This window comes from Schistocerca piceifrons, chromosome 9 (genome assembly GCF_021461385.2).
Source record: "Schistocerca piceifrons isolate TAMUIC-IGC-003096 chromosome 9, iqSchPice1.1, whole genome shotgun sequence".
Lineage (NCBI taxonomy): Eukaryota > Metazoa > Arthropoda > Insecta > Orthoptera > Acrididae > Schistocerca > Schistocerca piceifrons.
Genome location: NC_060146.1, coordinates 223,862,213 through 223,879,406, shown reverse-complemented (window position 1 = coordinate 223,879,406; position 17,194 = coordinate 223,862,213). Strand labels below are relative to the sequence as shown.

General features: G+C 40.3%; 1 protein-coding gene across 1 annotated transcript in view; it reads left to right on the top strand.

The window, feature by feature from the left end:
* The first annotated feature begins 10,363 nt into the window (after window positions 1-10,363).
* LOC124716883 (1,5-anhydro-D-fructose reductase-like) overlaps window positions 10,364-17,194 on the top strand; it is a 56,264-nt gene continuing 49,433 nt past the window's right edge. The window contains exon 1 of the mRNA XM_047243436.1: window positions 10,364-10,474. Coding sequence (XP_047099392.1) covers window positions 10,400-10,474 — 75 coding nt within the window. The 5' untranslated portion in view covers window positions 10,364-10,399. The remainder of the gene's footprint in view (window positions 10,475-17,194) is intronic.

The window sequence follows — 17,194 nt, the reverse complement described above, 5'->3', positions numbered from 1 at the left end:
GAACGTATCTTCAAAGAGTTCAATAGATTCATTCGAACCTACATACCTAATAGACAAAACCCGTTGGATTGACTTTGTATCTTCATTCGAGCAGATTGTCAACAATCTTCCACACTTCTCAACTGGATTTACACCTGCGGAACTAATGACGAGTCATCGGGAAAGAAATGAATGGTTAGATCCCATACCTAAAATTGTAGAACCAGAATTAGATTTAGATGCAAAACTTAGGCAAGCATTGGTATCCTTAGCTGTACAGGCGAATCTACGCAAGAAGTCTTATGACAAGAAAGTATCTAAGGCCCTTACATATGATATTAATGAAAAGGTGCTTTTACGGACACATTTTAAGCCATCGAAGTTGTTGAAAAGAAATCGGAAATGGAGGCTATTGTACGACGGACCATTTGTAGTAATTAGAAAACCACATACAGGATGTTATCTAATGGCGGATCCAGCATCTGGCAGAATTAAAGGATTGTATCACCACCAGGATCTCAAGAAGTATAACAAGGCAAAGTAACGAGCAAAGGAACATTAGCCTAAGGTTTAACCTGCGAAACACTTCGGTATTCAAACACACCAATACGAGTACTCACACTTTGGCGAAAAAACTATGGAGGTAATTGAAGATTTGATTTATTATGGCGTACGAAAAAGAAAGCACATTCCATTTGAGAGGATAGATTCTCAGTTAGTTTTAAGTTAGTCATAGGTGTAAGCAGTCCAAGTTGGCTGTTGGCATTGAGGAATGCCGTTATTGGTGAAAGGAGATACGGAAGGAAGTAGCAGATTGCCACCTTCCAACTCCAATGAATATATATATATATATATGAAATATTAGGTTAAGCAATTTCTTTTTCAGCCCTCAAGATGGAATGTTAGTCTTTAAGTGTACAGAGTACAGCCTATTGCGTGTAAACTGTGCGTTATTGTAACACCGCCATGAACTATACCTTTTGTTAGCGCGATCTTTAGAATTAAACAGATTTGTGTAGCCAAGTGTTTGAACTGTCAAAAGCAGTAAATAACAGATAGAGTATCACGTAGTATTTGATAGTTTTCAGGAGATTCAATCTCAGATTCAAAATATCATCTACGAACAGTAAGCCTCATAAAGATTTAATAGCTAAGCAACAAAGCATTTCCTTTATTGTGTTTTACAACAGCTGTTAGGTCATGTAGTCGAGAGTGCCACTACATCGAAACATATACGTCGTACTGACAAGCCTGGAGTATTCCTGATGGTAAATGTTTCTTCTTTAAACATGTAAGATGCACTAAAGTAATTAGCTATTTCACAGCCAAGCCCGACAATCGCCCAGAAGGAAGCGTGATAAACTAGAAAGCTGTCACCAGATATGACTCACATTGTAATAATAAAACTAAGATCTGATATTAGATTAAAGAATAGCCACTTGAAGGCACACGTGACGCATGTCATGCATCTAAGGTAAAAAAAAAAATATCCTAGTGTAGTTGTGCTAGAATTTGTATATGTATATAGTATATTTATGTTCATATTTGATCCTCTCCTCTTCCACTTCCCCATCCTATGCCATTAAAAAAAAGTGAGGATTAGAATTTGACAGGCTCATCTGAGTGCTCTTTAGACGGTTGAAGTGGAAACGAAATTTGTGGGAGAGATCCGTTAGCGAAAATTTTGTTCTAATCGCGTATCGCGAGTAGCAATGTTGAGAGATTATAATACATCCCGCGAGTAGCACTTGCAGCCAGTAACTTTATGAAGCATGAATCTTCCGGAGAGAAATGCATGAGTATGCTCGACCAGTAGAGATAGAATTTGTTCAATCTGTGCTCTACATAAACAGTGACACTAAATTTTGAAGAGAAACGAAATAACAAGCTGCTTAAAAGATTTGTTTTAAGAACAATTTTACCTTTGTAAAAGGGAGAGAGAATAACCGAAATAATCGTGCCTTGATGCACAAGTAGTGGTATTCAATACGCTAATCCGGCGTGGCGTGACTGAAAAGGTTAACAGAATTTGTGACTGTAAGCAAACTTAAGAAATGTATGTATCTATGTATGTAATTTATGGACATTGTTTAATCTTGTAATGTATTTACCTGTGAGTAACTTGAACTGTGAACTTTGAAATCGCAATGTGAGATGGGAGATGTGAATTTGCAGACACTCTAAGACGTTCTAAACAAAATGCGAGTGATGAAGTGTACAAAATACGTGTGCAGTGACATGTGTACACGCAAGTGCAGGTAGTGACAGCGATCACAGCAAAGCATTTTGCAAACTATATGTAAAACGTTGACTTCACTTACCTGTGTGTAAGCAGCATGGCGGGTCGCAGGGACTGTCGTGTGAAATCCTCGAAACAGACGGTGGTATTTTCTACCCAAGTTTTCGATACGCCGATCGACGATGGAGAAAGGACACTAGACGTGTGTTTCCGCGTGTTCTCATTTTAGCAGAGCGCGAGTGACACACGTTAAACTTCATACGAGCATACACGAGCGCGTGTTGCACTGGACTAGTAACCGGCAACAGCGCGGAGCTGCTTGCAATTGGACTCAACAATTAACATTTGAAACACAACCGACGCGCGCGCTGTGGAGGCGTGTCATTGACCTTAGAATGTTTTCCGTCTCACAACTACGCAAGAGACATTGCTAAAGCTATCACAGTGAAACTTAATTATGAACTTTATTTATTCTGTAAAACGAGAAGTCTTAGCTTCAAATTAATTTCCATTTAATCAGTCACGTCGGATATTTTGCGATAGATAGTTAAATAAAGACAAGGCATTACTGAGCACTGAAACGTTAACTGGAGGGGAAGGTTATCAATCCTGTCCAGAATCCTATAAAACCTTTACCTGTAAGTCTACATTATAGCACGAACCTAACACAGGTTTCTTTCTGTTTATTTGCATGTAAACGACATGACGCTTGATGCGAGACACTAGAGAGGCAACACGAGCGAACACAAAAAAAAAGGACGCTACCCAGGGTCGTGACCTCTCGGACGACGCCGCTCACCGAACGAGAATAGACGTTGCAGACTCCGGTTAAGTGAGCGCGTGACAAATAAAAGTGTACATTGTAGTGTCAAGTGAAACGTCCTGATTAACAACGACATTCTAAAAGAATCTAATGAAACGGATAAAAAAAACATTACGAGACCAAACAGGTCACAGACAATTTTAGAGGACTGTTTAAGTAATTATTTCAATGTATCTGTGTATGTTTGTCTACTGACATGTTTTGTTTTCTATATAGAGTATTATTCATTTATCTTTGTGTGTGTTAGACTTAAGATTGTTTTTTTTTTTCATATTTTGTTTCACCGTAACAGCAATTAAGATGACAGTGCAAGGACACTTTACGATGAACTGAGAGAAGTGCCAAAGTGCACAAAAGACACTGAAAGACTATTTGTTTTCATAACTGTACTGGAAGCATAAAATAACTAAATGACAAACTCATTCCAATTTTATGTTAGAACGAAAGTAAACAGATGATAAAACACAGTAATGTCTTGAAACTACATGTGAGTCCTGATGATCCTTCCGGAATCATCATGCCTCACATGGGAGGCATTGTGACATTACAGCCTTTATCACTGCGATTTTTAACATGTAAAAGTTTTTTTTTTTCTGTATTTGCGTCAGTATGTGCGAACTTCTAACATATACCAATGAATGTTGTAACCAGATATCTTTGCCGCGCTCCTGAAAAGCGCAGAATATCACGATAGCTATAAACTGTTATACGCTGCTATCGATCAGTAAAAAAAAAAAAAAAACCGATGCACCTATGTTTCAAAATAACAATTGCCAGTTTTTACTTCTGCAGGGAGCCGCGTCGCTGTCTAGCTCTTCTGTGAATGTGTTGCGAGTCGGACGCAAAAGTATTGTGCTCCATCTGATATAATCATTTTTATTGTAAAGTTAAGAGTTTAAGTGATTAAAAATATATGTAGCCACAAACAAGCGAGAATGTATATCGTGAAAAATTCGCTCCACCGCCACAATGGGTGGCCATGTTAATGTAAGTTTCCGTTTCATATTATAATACTTGAAGCCTTGAAGTTTATTTAATTTCAAAGAAAATCTCTCAACCTTATTTTCATTAATTATACTTATGATAATCCTTCCTGTTTAAAAGATTTATGCAGCTTATGATCCAGCGTGTGTTCTGTCGGAACAGGAGGCTGTCGTGACGACATCGCTATAGTATTTATTCCAAGTTCTTTCAGTTCCGTTTATATGTTCGTACAAATCCAATCAGTTGGTCCCTTAGGTTTCTTTCATGTAACTTCCGTCTGTTTTCTCCGCGCGATCTTCCTCCGAAAAAAAATTTCTGTTCATTTTCTTTAGTAATTTTCGATATCGCGAAGGAGAAAAGACAGCCGCCTCCTGCTCCGAACGGAACACTACGACTTTTCTAACGTCGGAGAGTACCGCACGAATTTTCCGCTAAAAGGTAATAGAGTTTCTTAAAGCTGGATCAATTACACATGTTGCTGCTGTTCTCCGACAAATCTGGTGTGATTAATAGTAATTTATTCTGTCACGACAAAAAGAACCAATTTTATTTTTACCAAAGCAACAAAGCTTTCAATTAAATTACTAAGAAAAAAAAAAAGAAATCATACCAGAGGTTCTCCCTGAAAACAAATTGTGAGATAGATCTCTGTAAGTCGGGCTTGAAAGTCAAATGCAGGCTGAGCAGTACCCATGGAAGTGCTTCAGACCAGAGGCAGTCAAGGCACCTGAGTGCCGTTTTTAGAGTGTGGTGCCACCGTTCCACTAACCTGTTGCTTTGTGGGTGGTAGGCTGTGGTGTGAATTTTCTTTATGCCACAGACGTTACATAAAATGGTAAACAGGAAAGACTTAAACTGCCAACCCTGGTCGGTGGTAATGGTGGTCGGACAACCAAACCTAGCAATCCGTGAGGAGATAAAACCCTTGGCCACGGTCTCGGCAGTGATGTTGGGTAAGGGGACTGCCTCTACCCAGTGGGATGTGCGGCCAGTTGTGGATAGAATGTATCTGTGGCCCTCCAACGGTGGAAGAGGACCGATAAGATAAGTGTTTAACGGCCTCATAGACTGCAGGGAGCTCTCTGTCGAATGCGGAGTATTTGTTCTGAGCTGTTGAGAGTTTTTAGAGAAGAAATGAAGAGAGGAAACCGTGTCTGCCTTGCGTTGCTGTAGTACTGCCCCCACTTCGATGTCACTGGCGTCCGTAGTGATGAACAACTCAGCCGAGGGGTCGGGGTGGGCGAGTGTCGTGGCCTGAGCTAAAGAAGTCTTTAATGCATTGAAAGCCTCCAGCATAGGTGCAGTCCAGCGAACGGGTTTGAGTTCTGAAGACTGTTTACCCGACAATGAGACTGTCAGTGGGACCTGCACAGTGGCGGCAGAAGGCAGGTGACGACAGTAGCAATTTATTGTGCCCAGGAAATGTCGAAGTTCTATGTAAGTAGCCCGGGAGTGGCACTGAAGTGATGGTGTGCACACGAGATTTGGGAGGCTGTATTCCATCGATGGAGATGGTGTAACCCAATACAGTGATGGAAGGCTGACACAACTAGAATTTTTCTTTGTTGGCCTCAACGCTGTTGGAGTTCAAGGACTGGAGGACCGTGGATGAATGATTTTCATGTTCCTCAGCTGACTTGCTGAAATGAGTGTGTCATCCAAATATGCGAAGTAAAACTCGAACTGTCGTAAGATGGAGTCAATGAAACGCTGCCATGTTTGCACCATGTTTTTTAGGCCAAATGGCACGTAGTTGTATTTGAACAAACCAAGCAGTGGGATAATAGCTGTTTTAGGGATGTCATCTGGCACTACGTGAATCTGGTGGTAGGTTTCCAGTCAATAACACTGAAGATTGTAGCGCCCTATAACACATGAGTGAAATCGTTTATGTTAGGCGCGGGGTAACTGTCCATGACAGATGTTGTTGTTGTTGTTGTTGTGGTCTTCAGTCCTGAGACTGGTTTGATGTGGCTCTCCATGCTACTCTATCCTGTGCAAGCTTCTTCATCTCCCGGTACCTACTGCAACCTACATTCTTCTGTATCTGTTTGGTGTATTCATCTCTTGGTCTCCCTCTACGAGTTTTGCCCTCCACGCTGCCCTCCAATACTAAATTGGTGATCCCTTGATACCTCAGAACATGTCCTACCAACTGATCCCTTCTTCTAGTCAAGTTGTGCCACAAACTTCTCTTCTCCCCAATCCTATTCAGTACTTCCTCATTAGTTATGTGATCTACCCATCTAATCTTCAGCATTCTTCTGTAGCACCATGTTTCAAAATCTTCTATTCTCTTCTTGTCTAAGCTATTTATCATCCATGTTTCACTTCCATACATGGCTACACTCCATACAAATACTTTGAGAAAAGACTTCCTGACACTTAAATCTATACTCAATGTTAACATATTTCTCTTCTTCAGAAATGCTTTCCTTGCCATTGCCAGTCTACATTTTATATCCTCTCTACTTCGACCATCATCAGTTATTTTGCTCCCCAAATAGCAAAACTCCTTTACTACTTTAAGTGTATCATTTCCTAATCTAATTCCCTCAGAATCACCCGACTTAATTTGAATACATTCCATTATCCTCATTTTGCTGTTGTTGATGTTCATCTTATACCCTCCTTTCAAGACACTGTCCATTCCGTTCAACTGCTCTTCCAAGTCCTTTGCTGTCTCTGACAGAATTACAATGTCATCGGCGAACCTCAAAGTTTTTATTTCTTCTCCATGGATTTTAATACCTACCCCGAATTTTTCTTTTGATTCCTTCACTGCTTGCTCAATATAGAGATTGAATAACATCAGGGAGAGGCTAAAACCCTGTCTCACTCCCTTCCCAACCACTGCTTCCCTTTCATGTCCCTCGACTCTTATAACTGCCATCTGGTTTCTGTACAAATTGTAAATAGGCTTTTGCTCCCTGTATTTTACCCCTGCCACCTTCAGAATTTGAAAGAGAGTATTCCAGTCAACATTGTCAAAAGCTTTCTCTAAGTCTTCAAATGCTAGAAATGTAGGTTTGCCTTTCCTTAATCCAGCTTCAAAGATAAGTCATAGGATCAGTATTGCCTCACGTCTTCTGATATTTCTATGGAATCCAAACTGATCTTCCTGAAGGTTGGCTTCTACTAGTTTCTCCATTTGTCTGTAAAGAATTCAGAATAGTATTTTGCAGCCGTGACTTACTAAACAGATAGTTCGGTAATTTTCACATCTGTCAACACCTGCTTTCTTTGGGATTGGAATTATTATATTCTTCTTGAAATCTGAGGGTATTTCACCTGTCTCATACATCTTGCTCACCAGATAGTAGAGTTTTGTCAGGACTGGCTCTCCCAAGGCTGTCAGTAGTTCTAATGGAATGTTGTCTACTCCCGGGGCCTTGTTTCGACTCAGGTCTTTCAGCGCTCTGTCAAACTATTCACGCAGTATCATATCTCCCATTTCGTCTTCATCTACCTCCTCTTCCATTTCCATAATATTGTCCTCAAGTACATCGCCCTTGTATAGACCCTCTATATACTCCTTCCACCTTTCTGCTTTGCCTTCTTTGCTTAGAACTGGGTTTCCATCTGAGCTCTTGATATTCATACAAGTGGTTCTCTTTTCTCCAAAGGTCTCTTTAAGGTTCTTGTAGGCAGTATCTATCTTACCCCTAGTGAGATAAGCCTCAGCATCCTTACATTTGTCCTCTAGCCATCCCTGCTTGGCCATTTTGCACTTCCTGTCGATCTCATTTTTAAGACGTTCGTAGTCCTTTTTGCCCGCTTCATTTACTGCATTTTTATATTTTCTCCTTTCATCAATGAAATTCAATATTTCTTCTGTTAGCCAAGGATTTCTACTAGTCCTCATCTTTTTATCTACTTGATCCTCTGCTACCTTCACTATTTTGTCTCTCAAAGCTACCCATTCTTGTTCTACTGTATTTCTTTCCCCCATTCATGTCAATTGTTCCCTTATGCTCTCCCTGAAACACTGCACAACTTCTGGTTTAGTCAGTTTATCCAGGACCCATCTGCTTAAATTACCACCTTTTTGTAGTTTCTTCAGTTTTAATCTACAGTTCATAACCAATAGATTGTGGTCAGAGTCCACATCTGCCCCTGGAAATGTCCTACAATTTAAAATCTGGTTCCTAACTCTCTGTCTTACCATTATATAATCTATCTGAAACCTGTCAGTATCTCCAGGGTTCTTCCATGTATACAACCTTCTTTCATGATTCTTGAACCAAGTGTTAGCTATGATTAAGTTATACTCTGTGAAAAATTCTACCAGGTGGCTTCCTCTTTCATTTCTTAGCCCCAATCCATATTCACCTACTACGTTTCCTTCTCTCCCTTTTCCTACTGATGAATTTCAGTCACCCATGACTATTAAATTTTCGTCTCCCTTCACAATCTGAATAATTTCTTTTATTTCATCATACATTTCTTCAATTTCTTCGTCATCTGCAGAGCTAGTTGGCATATAAACTTGTACTACTGTAGTAGGTGTGGGCTTCATGTCTATCTTGCCCACAATAATGCGTTCACTACGCTGTCTGTAGTAGCTTACCTGCATTCCTATTTTCCTATTCATTATTAAACCTACTCCTGCATTACCCATATTTGATTTAGTGTTCATAACCCTGTAGTCACCTGACCATAAGTCTTGTTGCCACTATATGTAACTTTAACCTATCCATTTCCCTTTTTAAATTTTCTAACCTACCCGCCCAATTAAGGGATCTGACATTCCACGCTCCGATCCGTAGAACGCCAATTTTTTTTTTTCTCCTGATAATGACATCCTCTGGAGTAGTCCCTGCCCGGAGATCCGAATGGGGGATTATTTTACCTCTGGAATATTTTATCGAAGAGGCCGCCATGATCATTTAACCATACAGTAAAGCTGCATGCCCTCGGGAAAAATTACGGCTGTAGTCTCCCCTTGCTTTCAGCCGTTCGCAGTACCAGCACAGCAAGGCCATTTTGGTTAGTGTTACAAGGCCAGATCAGTCAATCATCCAGACTGTTGCCCCTGCAAACTACTGAAAAGGCTGCTGCCCCTCTTCAGGAACCACACGTTTGTCTGGCCTCTCAACAGATACCCCTCCGTTGTGGTTGCACCTACAGTACGGCTATCTGTATCGTGTATCGCTGAGACACGCAAGTCTCCCCACCAATGGCAAGCTCCATGGTTCGCGGGGGGGGGGGCATTGAGAGAGGGGGGATGTTTATCAACATGCAGCTGCCCGTGCAGTGAGCGTGGTCATATCGCGCGCACGAGTGTTATTAGAAGCACTGTCTGACACATATGGCAGTGAATGTGGCAAGCGCGTCGGGAATGCGGAGTCTACCAGAGGCGTATCATCACACGCAATTAATGTTTTTGGACTAACCAAGAATGAAACACCCCCAGGCTGTGGCTAAGCCTTGTCTCCGCAATATCCTTTCTTTCAGGAGTGCTAGTTCTGTAAGGTTCGCAGGAGAGCTTCTGTAAAGTTCGGAAGGTAGGAGACGAGGTACTGGCAGAAGTAAAGCTGTGAGGATGGGGTGGGAGTCGTGCTTGGGTAGCTCAGTTGGTAGAACACTTGCCTGCGAAAGGCAAAGGTCTCGAGTTCAAGTCTCGGTCCAGCACACAGTTTTAATCTGCCAGGAAGTTTCAGAGTCCATTGTTTGAGTTAACAGTGTAGCACTCAACTGTTGTAGAACAACAAAGTTTGAGGTTAATGTGGCAGGAGATCATGAATCACTATGAAGTAATGGAGAGCCGGCCGTTGGTGAAAGATTGAAGGGACCGGGCAGTCATAGTTGGGCTTCCAAATCTTCAAATAAAGTATTGGGTGAGGTGGCCATGGTGGCATGCCCATAACCTGTTGATTTACAACACCTAGCGCGGATGACTTAAAACTTTGGGGGCACCAGTATGGGAAACAGGATACGAATAACAGTATGCAGAATAAACTGTCCCCACTAATATCTGCACATACATATATTTCAACAATTATCATACATGTGCACACAGTACAAGGTATAAGAACAGACTGAATTAACATGGCGGCTCAGATGAGCGACCTGAGTCCCAAAGATTAATGTTGTCTACAGTTGATATGACCAATTGATGCCAGTAGCAGAGTTGTGATAAGTTATCAACCTACATTCATATTCTGTTAAGATATTGGTGAATGGCCACTTCATTTTAATAGCAGATGCTATCTGATAGGAGTTATCTCACTGTTTATGTAGTGTCATAAAAGACAAGCCACAGATAAGGTAATTATATAACTGCTGTAAGTACTGAGGAATTGAGTTCCGCAGCACAGTCTGCAGACAGTACACAAGTATTACTCACTACTTGCTAAACCTGGAACAGCAAGATGACTGGCAAGATGGAATACTTAACTTTCTTCAATGGACACAAAATGCCCATTCTAGGGCTTGGAACAGCACATGTATGTTAGATTTTGCTACGTGTCTACTGCTGGATCCCCATATTCTCATGCCCTCTTAATTATTTACTGTAAAGTCTCTGAACCTGTCATTAGTGGGATTACAGACAAGATTTGTATTCATTTATTAACCAGTCTTATGTTGTATTACATATTAACCAGTCTTAAGTTGTATTACAATTGATTTATGTTGTATTAGTGACATTTATTGCATGATTTCATACATGACTTGTTGTTATGATTGTACAGATCCATCTACTTTTATCTGTTTGCAGTAGTGTCTGATGTAACTCTTCAATTTTTTTCTTTTTTTTCTATAACTGAGTAATACTTTTCAAACAACAGAAAATTAGGGATGGAATGAGAACAATATGAAAAGGGTCGACTGCTATCCCCTTTTCTATATAATGAGTATTTGCTTCTTCATATTTACTGAACTTCCTTGCAGTTGTTCTCCGTACCACTTACTGGAGAGGAAATGTGCAGGGTAAAACATTTTGGGGGTTTAAATACTAGCTACTTTGGCTGATATTCATAAGGTACAGCAGGCCGAATTTAATTTACAACTTACACTACTCTGTGATGTGCTCTGTTCATATTAATGTATTGTCTGTATGGAGAATTGAAAATTTTATATGCCCAACTTGCTTGTGTTTGTTGTTATTGTTAACATTTAGTGCTAACAAACTGTTTGCTTCTGTTGTTCCTTAAGCTCATGAGTGTACATTTATCTATATTAAGTAATACACTTTCAGACCCTGGAACAACTTCTTCCAGACTTGTTCCTTTAGTTAAATATTGGCTCCATCAACAGATAGGATGGCATTGTTCGGGACATAATCAGGAAGGTTATTAATGTAGACTGAGAAAAACAGTGGTCCTATCACACATGCCTTGGCATACCACATATGATCTTCCTCATGTATGTCTGTATGTTTGTTGCTACTCTCATCTGATACCTGTCTTTGATATATGAGTTTGTCATTTTGAGTACATGTTACAGAATATGACAGTTATTGATTCTTCCCTATCCAGTGCTTTCAAAGTCCACAAATTCTTGTGTTGCTAAAGTGGTGGATTTATTCTTCTCAGATCCACACTGAATTCTGGACAGTATATTTTGCAATGCAAAGAATTTTATTAACATTTTATATAGTGTACAAAGATTTATGACATGAGTGGTAAAATTCTCACATGCTGCAGTTTTCACCTTTCTTGTAATCAATCTTTAAGCATAGTTATAAAAGCCAAGCATTTCTTAAGGTGCCATGAAACAGCTCTCTGACATGGACTTATTAATCATATTAGCAAGTAGCTTCGTAATAAATTTGATGACAATTTGACTGAAATATCTGATGTGCTGTAATAATGATGGCTCATAGTTTTGTATTTTAGTTGCATACTACTCTCTGTCCATGCACAAAATCATTCTCCTATTTCTTTCTCAGAGTTACTTTATTTTTTATCCTGACATTGATTATGTTTCTGTTCCTTTTTTCATTATTTTTCTAACTGCCATGAGTAATGTAACATCAACTAAAATCAGATATTTTTTCCATTACCATAGTAACGCAGGTTTGCAGCATTAGTGGACTCTTAACATAGTAAGTTCTGCTGATCTCTTCACACCAAATGTGGCTCTTCTTTACTGGTATAAAAATAGGTATTGTATGAAAGGAGTCAGAGGTAATATTATGTAAACCGTCTTCTTCTTCTTCTTCTTCCCCCCACCCCCTTTTTTTTAAAAAAAGAAATAAAGGGAAATCTGCTTTGATTGCAATAAAGATGGATTCTTTAATTTTTATTTATTTGCCATTGATCTTTTTGTGTGAAATACTGTAGACTCTGTCATTTTTTTAGATAGACAACAGTAGTGCAGTCAAATCGAAAGGTGCAGCAACAATCATAAATATGAAAATCAACATTATTTATTTATTCCATCAAGAAACAAAAACAATACACGGTAATTGCCATTAAAAGCTAACAAAAGAAAGAATTATCAAGTTACACTACTGTTTATCAAAATCTTGCAACTCCAATTGTGCTTGGAGTCACAGGAAGGTCTTCTTCTGTGCAGGAGACATGGCATAGTCGAGAATGCAGTAGGTGTTTCATGGTATGTGCTTCTCTGCAATCATAGTTGATGTTTATACACAGGGAAGTGCCTTTTCTGGAGGTTACTCCGGATCTTCCAACTACAGAATGAGAATGGATGAGTGGCCTCCACATGATTCAATACTGTTCATGTCTAGATGAGAGGGTTTCTGACATGGATAGGCCAGATAGAGTTAGTCTTATGTTTGGAAATCAACCACTGTTTTCTTGCTGTCGCTGCTGCTGTTTGTTAGACTGAAGTGGTTGCAAGGAAACTCCTCCTGGACCTCAACCTTGGAGTTACTGGAATGTGCCCATGCAATGGATGGTTTGTCTGATGATCCCAATTTGTTCTTTACACACTGTGAGCTACTACACAATGAATATCTGGGGGTGTTAATGCTTGTGAGCTGGTAGAGTTTTGCAAGTGGCATAGGTTTCGAACAACAATCTGTAATTAGACTACACATTTCATTTGATCCCTTATAAACTAAGTTTGCAAGGGTAGATTTTTATCAGGCTGGACATGCATACTCTGCTGCACTGTAACCAGCTGTTAGTGTTTTCATTCTCAGGGTACATGATCAAGATCTCCCCTTGCTACCAATGATTGTGTGAAGGATATCATTTCTGGCTTCATTCTCATGCTCTCACAATGCTTCTTGTGCTTCAGAGTATGATCAGAGTGACTCCCAGACATTTTGGTTGAAGTGTGTATACCAACTGTATCTGTTGTCATGTGGTTATAAGTTTACAATGTGCATGATTGTGCTTAAGATGAAACACACACAGTTGGATTTTATGTGAGTTTGGGTGAAGTTGGTTTTTAGAATAATAGAAACTCAAATTTTTCAGTGCATCTATCAGGTGGGATTCATTGTCTTCAAAAGATTTCCCTTAACACACTAATTCAAGAGAATCAGCGTAAAAGAAACTCGTGTTCACTGAAAGTGGTTTGTCATTTGTGGTGATGTTAAATGACATTGGTGCAACAACCCTTCCTCATGGTAAGCCATTTACTTGACCTCTCCATCAGCTATGTTGACCTTTGAAGTCTGCATAAAATTCCCTGTTTTGGGGTAAATTTTGAATAAATTTGGCGAAATCACAATCTTTCATTTTGTAGCTGGTTTAAAATTTCATGTACTGAACTGAACAGAAGCAATTCAGTGATCTACATGGTTAATGAAATCAACATTATCCATATCATAGAATTCTTTTATAAGCATAATTTGTTTTCTCCCAGCGTGTTACATTATTTTGTTTTGAAATTTCTAAATGACATGTATAAGACAGAGAGAGTAGGTAATTTTATTAGAAATTTTGAGGGTATTCACTTTTTGGAAGCTTGCTATTCTTGCAGCCTATGCCTTGGAGTGTCAGTACTTCTCTCATTTCTGTTGTTGTGTTTGAGAATTGCTTCCCTGGCAACAAATTCTTTAACATGGAGTGTTTTCATGGTGAATTTGTAACATCATGTATGATCTCTACCCTGATGTCTGTACGTCAACTTACCTCATAATTAATTCCCAGTCACCGTTCTCAGAGTTAATTACTTTCCTGCTATGCAGTGCCACGGAAGTGTGCTCCTAGAATTTGTCACCTTGTTGTGATGTGCAGGTGCTGAAAGAGAGCTCCAGTCTCTCCAAGCTACTGAATAAAGTGAACAGCTTTGCAGTAAGATGTTTTTCACATACGCTTCAATTACAGTAATAGCTGAATGATCTCTTTTGTTTTGCAGCTCATGACATTTTATAACATACCCATGAACTGATTTGATGTTAGCAGTCGAATGAATGACACTTCTTAATGATCATTTACATTCTTGTGTATGCTCCTTTACTCCTTGGCCTCCAAGGCACCACCAAGCCAAGCTGTGACACCTAAAGAACAAGTGATGGCATAGTCTTTGACCTAGTGTGCTGTCCATTGTCCTGTATTCTTCCACATCCAGAAATGGAAGTGCACCGTTCTCTACCTTGAGTGTGAACTGTATTTTCCTGTGCGTTTTATTCAAAAATATGAGACCATATGGCTAATGTATCATCCACTTATCTGAACCACCATTGTGGATGTAAGGGACATAAACAAAGTGCCATTACTTCAAAGACCTCCACAAATATACCGGCTGCTAATAGAGATCAGGAAGACCCTATTGCTATACCATCTGTCTGCCCATAGTATTTTCCTCGCCATTTGAAATGTGTTGAAGACAAACATAGCTCATTGTGGTCACATATATCTGGTGGTTCATGCTCTTGTATGATCCAGCAGTTTGGTCTAGTGGCAAGTTTGTGAATAATGATTTACGTTCAAACTGACTGTGATGTCTGTGGGTAAAATTATTTCTCTCTTTATGCTTTCTGTGAAGTGCATTGAGTTCTTCACATGAGAGTCCATTTTGCCAGCTAGAGATCTTAGTTCACAGGCTAGACATTTTGCCATATTAGATGCAGGTGAATTGATCCTGTTCACTACTGGCCTCAAATTTTCCTAATGTATTTTTGGCTCTCAGTAGATTCTAGGAGTGACTGGTACTGTGGGAATGAGTCCCTTGGCTGTGTAAGTGTCAGTTCTGAAGTCCCTGATTGTCAGTTGTGTTACGTTATCTGCTTTTTTATTTGGAGAAATGCGAGTCAGTATTTCGCAACCACGGTGACTACCTCCCTGCTGTTTGCAGTATTTCCTTTTGGTTTAGGACAACATTTCTGATGTTTGCCGCTGCAATGCCAATTGTAAGCTGTTTGATTATCCTGACTCAATAATAAGGATGTCTGTTAACTGCATGGTAGGTAGCAGTGTTTATTGTAAACAGGGCTCTTTTCTTACTGGCAAAGATTATTGTCATTATTTGATAAGTGTGAGTGTGGTCTTATACATATTAAGATAAGGATAGAAAATGAAGAGGACAGTCTGATATAAATGAGGAAGCAGCAGCTTTCCTGTTAATTTTGCTGTATTAAACACAATACGTGTAAGCACAAATACTACCTAGCCATGCAGTGCTAGTTTTTTTATTGATACTGTGTACCAACATGGAAAATTCATTGGGGTCCAGTTGAATAACAAATTAAAATGGAGTGTATATGTGATTGAATTAAATCACAAAGCTCAGTTCAGTCTGTTCTGCCATGAGAGACATTTCTCAGTGTGCTGACCAAAAGGCAAGAGTGTTGCATATTTTAACTCTCTGTTCATTTGTGGCATTATGTTCTGAGGCAGTGCACCTAAAGGAAACAAAGTGTTTGTTTAGCAGAACTGATCAGTATGAATATTGTGATTCTTGAGTTTCTCCTGGCGTATTTGATAATCAAGATATCCACGGGTGTACTGTCAGTCTACAGTGTCCAACGGGCACAATATTTCGGCGATCATACGTGTTGCCATCATCAGGCGAACTGACAGACTGAGCTCCTGTGAACATGCCAGCACGGAGATCCATACGCTGTGGCTGCTACCCCCCGCCTGCAGCGCGCTCCCTCCGCTGTCCGTCCCCGCGCGACGGTCGGGCGGCGGAACAAATTGCGACGTTGTCTCAGATGACATCGGTGTGATGGCTCTGTCCGCTGTGGTCGTCACAACTATGTGTTTGCTTGATTTACTCTTGATTAACCCAATCACTGGTTCCCAAGCCTTGCTAAGATTATAGCCAGAGTCACGGTTTATGAGGATGTCATTGGTGCGAATTTCGATGGCCTCTCTAAGAACGCTGTCCCAGTATCTCGACGTCTGTACCAGAATCCTCGTGCGTTCATACTCCATGGCGTGATTTTCTGACAAACAATGTTCAGCAACCGACGACTTGCTCGGATACATCAGTCAAGTGTGCCTCTGGTGTTCACGGCATCGATCCTCGACGGTACGCATCGTCTGACCAATATACGACTTGCCACATTGACATGGAATCTGGTACACGCCGGCCTTCCTCAAACTGAGGTCATCTTTGGTGCTCCCCACCAGTGCACAGCTGGTTCCCGAGGATAGATATATACTTGTGTTGGCCTGCTGTGCCTTCCAGAATGTTGAGACCACCCAGAAAATGCCATGAAAACTTCTCTAGATCATAATGCTCCCTCCTCCAACCTGGACCCTTCTGATCATTGTGGCAGGGTATTTGCTTTCAGATGTTTTATGCTGTACATGCCAATGCCTATGTGTCTGATGGATCATAAAACGTGATTCATCTGAAAAGGTCAAGTGTCGCCACTCAGTGGATGTTCAACTGTGGTATGGGCATACAAATTCCAGCCTTTGTTGCCAATTAACAGCAGACAGTACGGGTGCCTGCTGCAGTGCCTGCTGCAGTGGCCCATACGCAGCAACATTCGCTGAATGCTCGATGATGAGACTCTGTTGGTAACCCTTCAGTTCATCTGGACAGTCAGCTGCTTGACAGTTGGATGTCTGTTCACCCGAAGACATCTCTCCAGCCGTTGTTCACCTCTGTCATCTATGGCCTGTGGTACAACACAGTTCACCCAGCGCTGGGTTTGGATAATACCTTTTTGCCATGTGTGGTATACTTTAACCATGTTGGCACATGAACAGTTTAAAAACTTAGCAGTTTAAGAAATGCTCCCACTCTCAGCCCAAAACTGATTGATCATGTCCTTTAGTGACATGAGATAA